Source organism: Pseudoliparis swirei, unplaced genomic scaffold, assembly GCF_029220125.1.
Source record: "Pseudoliparis swirei isolate HS2019 ecotype Mariana Trench unplaced genomic scaffold, NWPU_hadal_v1 hadal_31, whole genome shotgun sequence".
Taxonomy (NCBI): Eukaryota; Metazoa; Chordata; class Actinopteri; order Perciformes; family Liparidae; genus Pseudoliparis; species Pseudoliparis swirei.
The window spans coordinates 97,501-105,299 of record NW_026613267.1 but is presented as its reverse complement, the minus strand read 5'-3'; the positions used below and the strand labels follow the sequence as shown (position 1 = coordinate 105,299).

General features: G+C 46.8%; 1 protein-coding gene across 1 annotated transcript in view; it reads right to left on the bottom strand.

Moving 5' to 3' along the window:
• Nucleotides 1–4,840: 4,840 nt before the first annotated feature.
• bcl11bb (BCL11 transcription factor B b) overlaps nt 4,841–7,799 on the bottom strand; it is a 36,616-nt gene continuing 33,657 nt past the window's right edge. The window contains exon 3 of the mRNA XM_056410984.1: nt 4,841–7,799. This exon is cut by the window's right edge and continues 1,495 nt beyond it. Within this exon, the coding sequence (XP_056266959.1) occupies nt 7,442–7,799 (358 nt within the window). The 3' untranslated portion in view covers nt 4,841–7,441.

The window sequence follows — 7,799 nt, the reverse complement described above, 5'->3', positions numbered from 1 at the left end:
CCTTTACATTAGCCCTTACATTAGCCTTTACATTAGCCCTTACATTAGCCCTTATATTAGCCCTTACATTAGCCTTTACATTAGCCTTCCCCTTTACATTAGCCCCACATTCTTACATTAGCCTACATTAGCCTTTGATTAGCCTTACATTAGCCCTTACATTAGTATATATTAGGCTCTCATTATTATACATTAGCCCCTTACATTAGCCTTTACATTATCCTCTTACATTAGCCTTACATTAGCTCATTAGCCTTATTATACATTAGCCTCACATTAGCCCTTACATTAGCCTTTATATTAGCCCTTACATTAGCCTCAAGCCCCCCAAAAAGCCCACATTACCCCTTTAAAAATTCCTTTACAAGCCACATTGCCTTTTGCCACATTGTTTCATTGCCTTTCTTCCACAATTTTTCCTTAATTTTACAAAAACCCCCAAAACCTTTCAAACCCCCTTACCCCTTTTTTTAATTTTCCCCATTGCCTTTCTTACCCTTCATTGCCTTCTTGCCCCTTCCTTTAATTGCCTTTTTTTTCCACTTAGCCCCCTTAGCCACTTAGCCCCATTGGGCCTTACCATTTTCCTACAACCCTTTTTTTTTCCTTTTTTTAAAACAGCCAAAAGCCCAAACCCCAACTTTTTTAAACATATTTTTTTCCCCAAAAATTTTTTAAAATTTTAAAAAAACAAAACATTTCTCCCCCTTTTTTCAAGAAAAGCCCAAAACCCAAAAAAAGCCCCAAAAAGCCTTTCAAAACCTTAACCCCATTTTCCCCCCCGCCTTTTAAAAACCCAAATTTTTAGACTTTTAAAGAATAGCCCAAAAGGCTTAACCTTTCCTTTTTAAAAGCCCCTTACAAAACCCACAACCAAAACCCCCATACTTCCCTTAGGGCCCCAAATTTTTTTTAGAAAAGCCCAAAGGGGTTTTAAATAAAGCCCGGGGCCTAATAGTTTTGCCCAGAATGGGGCCCCGGGCCTAAAGCCTCAAGGGGCCCCCACAGTTACAACCAAATTCCCCTTTCATAAGCCCCCAGCCTTTACCCCAAAAACCCCTTTTTCCTAAACCCCCCAAAAACAATAGCCTTTCCCTTTTAAAATAAAAATTTTTAATTTTAATTTTCAAGCCATTCCCCCAAAGTTTCCCAAAAGTTTACAAGCCACAACCCCAAACGGGAAAACCCTTTCAAAGGTCATAGTTTTCAAAAAGCAAAAACCCTTTTAGCTAATCCCCAAAAATAAAAATTTTACCAAAAAGGAAAAATAAAAAGTTTATAGCCTAATTAAAAACCTCAAAGGCCTTACCTTAACCCCTAAAAGGGTTATAGGCCTTTAAAAAACCTACAAAAAGCCTCATAGGAAAGGGAAAAACCAAAAAAGCCTTATAGAAACAAAAACCTACAAATAGCCCCCCAAAAGCAAAAGCCTTTAAATAGCCTCCCTTTTAAAAAACCCCAAGAAGTTTTAAAGAAAAACCCTTTTCAATAAATTAAAGCCAAAAGGGCCCTTCCCGGGTTAAAAAACCTAAAACCTTTAAACGGCTCAAGCCCAAAAATTTCCTTACCTTTTTAAAACAAACCCTACAAAAACCCCAATGGGCCAAAAAGCAAATTCCCCTAGTAATCTAAAAACCTACAAAAACCCTTTTAATAAACCCCAAAAATAGGGTTTTAAGGCCTTAAGAATAGGGCCCCATGGGTTTTTTTCCCTAAACCCCCTAAAATTCTTCCTGGGTTATTCCTACAAAATCTTTCCCAAAAAAGGGCCCCCCAAAAAAAAAACCCCAAACCTCAACAAGCAACAGGGGGTCCCCTTTGGGGGTTCCAAACCATACGAAGGGCCCTTTCAAAACCAAAACCCAAAGGTGGTTCCAAAAAACCTAAAACCCCAAAACCCCCAAAAAAAATTCCCCTCAACTGCCGGGAAAGGGGCCCAAAAGGCTTTCGGGGGGGTCCCTTTTAGACAAGGAAAAAAGCGAGGGGGCCCTTTCCAAGGCTCGCCCGGGTACCCAAGGGTGGCCCGCCCCGGGGCCCAAAAGCCCACGGAAAACCCCAAAACCAGTAAAAAAATGATCTACGAAATCAACGACCGTAAAACCCCCCCACGGGTCTGCCCGGGGCCCAAGGGCCCGGTTAAAACCCGGGGCCCACAGGCCCAACCCAAAACCCAAAAAAGGGTTTTCAATTTAAAAAGCTAGTTTATGCAATTTAACAAAAGAAATAGTTCATAAAATTAAAAAGGAAAGGGTTTTACAGGGTTCCCCGGGGCCCCGGGGCCCCGGCCAAGGTAACAAGGGAACAAAAAAGGGGGGCCCAAGAAAGGAAAACCGACAAAAGACCCCCAAGGGCCCGGGGCCCAGACGAAGAGGCCCAAGGCAAAAAGGGGGTACAGAATAGTCCCATAGGACCCAAGGTTCAGACCAAAGAGAGGAGTCCTCCAGGAAAGGTCAACAAGACCCAAAAAATCCCAAGCCCAAGGCCTAAAAAGAAGTCCCAAAAAGTTTTACGACCAAGGTCCCAAAAAGACAGAAAAGGGGAATTCTAAGAAGGTTAAAAAGAAAAGGGGGGTCCTCACCAAAAGGTCTAACAAGACCAGTCAAGGGGTTTTTCACCAATTCCAACCAAAGGGCCCTTTCAGAAAGGGTCTTTAAAAAAAGCAAATGGTCCCTTAATAACCAAGGTTAAAAAGAAGTCAAGGGAACCCTTTTCAACCAGTCAAAGGCCCCAAAGACAAAAGGCCCACAAGGGAAGTCCCCCAAATAGCCTATAGCCCAATCAAAAGTAAAAAAGCCTTTATAGGACCAAGGTTAAAAGCCTACAAATATCCTCACAGACCCGGCTAAAAACCTACAGGTAGCCTTTAGCCCAACTAACAAGCCAAAAAATAGCCTTACACAAAGGTTAAAAAAAGCCCCCAAGGAAAACCCCAACCCCAAAGCCAAGGAAAGCCTACAGGGGTCCTTACACACCAAGGCTAAAAAACCTAAGAATAGCCCAAAAGGTTAACCCAAAAATACAAGGGTTTTTTCCCCCAAATTCAAGGTTTAAATAGCCCATACAAAGCCCAAACCCGACAAGGGGTTCCCAAACCAAACAAAAAAAGCCTCTACCCAACCCAAAGGCTAACAAAAATAGGAAATCCTTATAGCCAAGGTCCCAAACCCAAACCTCAAAAAACCCAACCAATCCTTTTCAAGCCCCTTTAAAAAACCTTTCAAAATTACAAACCTTTACAAGTTAAACCCAAAAGCCCCAAAAAAAAACCAAAAAAAATTTCCCCTTAAACCAATTACAAACCTTTTCAAAGGGGATTTTTAAACCCCAAGGCCCCAAACCCAAACCTAAAAGGGAAAACCCAAAAGCCCCAAAAGTCCCCAAACCTACAAAAAACCTTTTTAAACCCCAAAATCCACAAGCCTACAAAATCCAAAAACCCAAACCAAAACCTTTCAAACCTTTTCAAACCTTTTTTCCCACAACAAACAAGCCCCCCGTAACCCCTTTCCCAAAAACCCAAGTTTTTTCACAACCCAATTTCCTTTTCAAGCCAAGGCCAAAGCCAACCCAAAAACCCCCCACAAGCCCCAAGGGTTACAACCAATCAATTTGCCCACAACCTTTTAAGCCCCAAAAAGCCCCCCCAAAGGCCCCCAAGCCCAAAGACCCCTCAAAAAGCCTTAAACCCCAAAATTTAAAACCCAAAGTCAAAGCCCACAACCAATTCTTAAAAGCCACAAATTTTTTCCCCTTCCCCCCAAAGAAAAAACAATTTTCAAGGGGCCCCCCCTTTTTTGCCTTTTTTTTTAACAAGCCCTCGGGTTAATTCCCTTTCCCAAAATTTCCACAAAATCCAAAAATTCTTATTTCAAACCAAAAATCAAGGCCCCCCCACAACCCAAAAAGCCCCGCCCCAAATTTCTTCCCCCAAAGGCCCAAACCACAAAAACCCCTTTTCAAGAATTTTTAAACCAATTCCCAAAAAGCCTTTTCAAAATTCCTTTTCACAATTCCCCAAAACCCCCCAATTAGCCCAATTTTCCCCCCTTTCTTTGCCCCATTCCCTTTTTTCTTCCCAATTTTTTTACCCTTAAAAACCCTTGCCCTTCAAGCCTTACAAAACCCTTAAACCCCTTACAAACCTTTACATTAGCCTTAAATTAGCCCCTTCCCACATTAAATTTAATTCCCCCTTTTTTAAAGTTTAAAACCACATTTCCAAAAGCCTTAAAAAAAGCTTTCCCATTTAAAAAATTAGCCTTACAAAATTTTTTAAGCCTTTAATTAGCCCTTTTTAGCCCAAAGTTTTATTTAACCTTTCATTAGCCTAATTTTTCCCAAAGCCTTTTTAAGCCCCTAAAAAAGTTCTTAGCCCAAAGGTTTTTTCCCAAAATTTTCCCCTTAAACCTTTTGCCTTACAAATTTAATTCCCCACAAAAACCTTTTCCCAAAACCCAATTGTCCTTATAAACCTTTTTAAAGCCAAAAAGCCCCTTCCCCAGCCAATTCCAAACCCAAAGCCCCCCAAAAAACCTTAAAAAGCCAATTCCCACAAACCAAAAAAGTATTCCTTAACCCTTTCCCCAATTTCCCAAACCTTTAAAAACCCCCCTTTTTAAGCCCACAAAAATTTTTCCTTTACATTAGCCCTTACATTAGCCTTTACATTAGCCCTTACATTAGCCCTTACATTAGCCTTTACATTAGGCCTTACATTAGCAGAGCTGTGTAGGGTCAGGGGTCAGGGGTCAGGGTGGTGAGCTGAACAGCTGCTCCAGTGAGTTATTAATCACGATGGTGGGAGTAAAGATGAAATAATCAGAAAGCAGAGAGACTTCCATCATAGAGCAACTGCAACATTTATTGAAGTGTTGGCTTTCTTGTATTGATTTTTCAACACATTACAAAAATACATATATGTTTAAAACAGCAGTGTACTGTTCTCAAATCACTTTATCCACAATGATGCCCCCCCCTCCCTCACCCCCCATACAAGGAAACTGTTTCTGTACAAAGAGTGTAAGTGAAAGTTATGAAAATGTATTTAAAGTTAGTTGTAAGTGCCAAACACGAGGAACACGAGGCTCGGTGAGGAGGAGGGGGAGGAGTCACGCTGAGCGCCATCCCGACGCCGTCCTCTCGGAGCGCCTCGTTCTGTCTCTCTTTTTTTATCTTTATCTTTTTTCTTTTTTTTTACATCCGTGAGGATAGCTTCACCAAAACAACAACAGCAAATTCTCTCAAAAGGAAAATTAAATAAAACAAAACATTTAATAATGGCACCGCTGATTTTAAAGGAAACAATAATAATCTGTTTCTGCAAAACTAGATTAAAAACAAATGTTCTCCCCGAACAGTGAACCAGAACACAGAAACATCTCCTGAAGATCAACCCTCCACCGCTGCTCCGAGAAACTTTATTATCAACACATTATGGCGTTTTCAACCTGTAAACATACGTCAGCCTCACGGAGGAGCTGAGGGTCTGATGGAGGTCTCATGAGGGTCTGACGGAGGTCTCATGAGGGTCTGATGGAGGTCTCATGAGGGTCTGGTGGAGGTCTCATGAGGGTCTGACGGAGGTCTCATGAGGGTCTGATGGAGGTCTCATGAAGGTCTGACGGAGGTCTCATGAGGGTCTGATGGAGGTCTCATGAGGGTCTGATGGAGGTCTCACGAGGGTCTGACGGAGGTCTCATGAGGGTCTGATGGAGGTCTCATGAGGGTCTGATGGAGGTCTCATGAGGGTCTGACGGAGGTCTCATGAAGGTCTGACGGAGGTCTCATGAGGGTCTGATGGAGGTCTCATGAGGGTCTGACGGAGGTCTCATGAGGGTCTGACTGAGGTCTCATGAGGGTCTGACGGAGGTCTCATCAGGGTCTGATGGAGGTCTCATGAGGGTCTGGTGGAGGTCTCATGAGGGTCTGATGGAGGTCTCATGAAGGTCTGACGGAGGTCTCATGAGGGTCTGATGAAGGTCTCATGAGGCCCTGACGGAGGTCTCATGGGGGTCTGACGGAGGTCTCATGAGGCCCTGACGGAGGTCTCATGGGGGTCTGATGGAGGTCTCATGAGGGCCTGACGGAGGTCTCATGAGGGCCTGACGGAGGTCTCATGGGGGTCTGACGGAGGTCTCACGAGGGCCTGACGGAGGTCTCATGAGGGCCTGACGGAGGTCTCATGGGGGTCTGACGGAGGTCTCATGAGGGCCTGACGGAGGTCTCATGGGGGGCCTGACGGAGGTCTCATGAGGCCCTGACGGAGGTCTCATGGGGGTCTGACGGAGGTCTCATGAAGGTCTGACGGAGGTCTCATGAGGGTCTGATGGAGGTCTCATGGGGGTCTGATGGAGGTCTCATGGGGGTCTGATGGAGGTCTCATGAAGGTCTGACGGAGGTCTCATGAGGCCCTGACGGAGGTCTCATGGGGGTCTGATGAAGGTCTCATGAGGCCCTGATGGAGGTCTCATGAGGCCCTGACGGAGGTCTCATGGGGGTCTGATGGAGGTCTCCTGAGGGCCTGACGGAGGTCTCATGGGGGTCTGACGGAGGTCTCATGAGGCCCTGACGGAGGTCTCATGGGGGTCTGACGGAGGTCTCATGAGGCCCTGACGGAGGTCTCATGGGGGTCTGATGGAGGTCTCAAGAGGGCCTGACAGAGGTCTCATGAGGGCCTGACGGAGGTCTCATGGGGGTCTGACGGAGGTCTCACGAGGGCCTGACGGAGGTCTCATGAGGGCCTGACGGAGGTCTCATGGGGGTCTGACGGAGGTCTCATGAGGCCCTGACGGAGGTCTCATGGGGGTCTGACGGAGGTCTCATGAGGCCCTGACGGAGGTCTCATGGGGGTCTGACGGAGGTCTCATGAGGCCCTGACGGAGGTCTCATGGGGTGACTCAATATGAATGTCAGTCACACGGTGAGTGATGCAGGCAGCCGGTCTTCTGATTGGTTGGTCGGCTTTCGGCCGGTTCTCGTCCAGTCGGGGCGACTTTGACAAATAAAATAATATAAGTACACAGCATGGAGCACCAAGTCGTCTGACCCCACCCAACATATTGGATATGGTGCTGTCGTCCTCTCAGGACGTGCAGGTCAGATGGAGGTCCCTCCGTTAAGTGCAACCTTTATTCGTCTCCTGACTCGAGGACAGCGACAGGCTGGAGTCTTCTCACGCGTCTCGCTGCTCGTCAGACTCCGAGGCGACGAGCTTCCTCAGAGGAAACAACGTCGAGTTCATCGCATCTTGAGAAAAGTTGGAGCACATTTCAAATGCAGCCGCCGGACATCGACACAAGATCCAATAAATACAGAAACTATTGCACGGAAAGCTCCGGGATCCAGAACCGACCGGAGGGCCGGGAAGAGTCCCCGGGGGTCCTCGGGAGGCCGAGAGGGCGACGCCCCCCGACCTCGGGATGCTGTGTGTGTGTGGCGGCCTCTAGCCCCGGTCCGCCTGCTCCAGCTTGACCTCGCTGGCCAGCAGGTGCTCTCCGTGCCACTTCTTCATGTGCTTCTCCAGCGTGGAGTACACGCTGAAGGGCATGTGGCAGATGTCGCAGCGGAACACGTCCTTCCCGAACTGGCCGTGCGTCTTCATGTGGCGCGTGAGCTTGGAGCTCTGGGCGCAGGCGTAGCTGCACAGGTCGCACCTGTAGGGCCGCTCCCCCGTGTGGCTGCGGCGGTGCACCGTCAGGTTGCTGCAGTTCTTGAACACCTTGCCGCAGTACTCGCAGGTGTCGTTCCTGCGGTCCTTGGAGCTGGGCGGCCGGCCCGGCCCGGGGCCCCGCGGCAGGAGG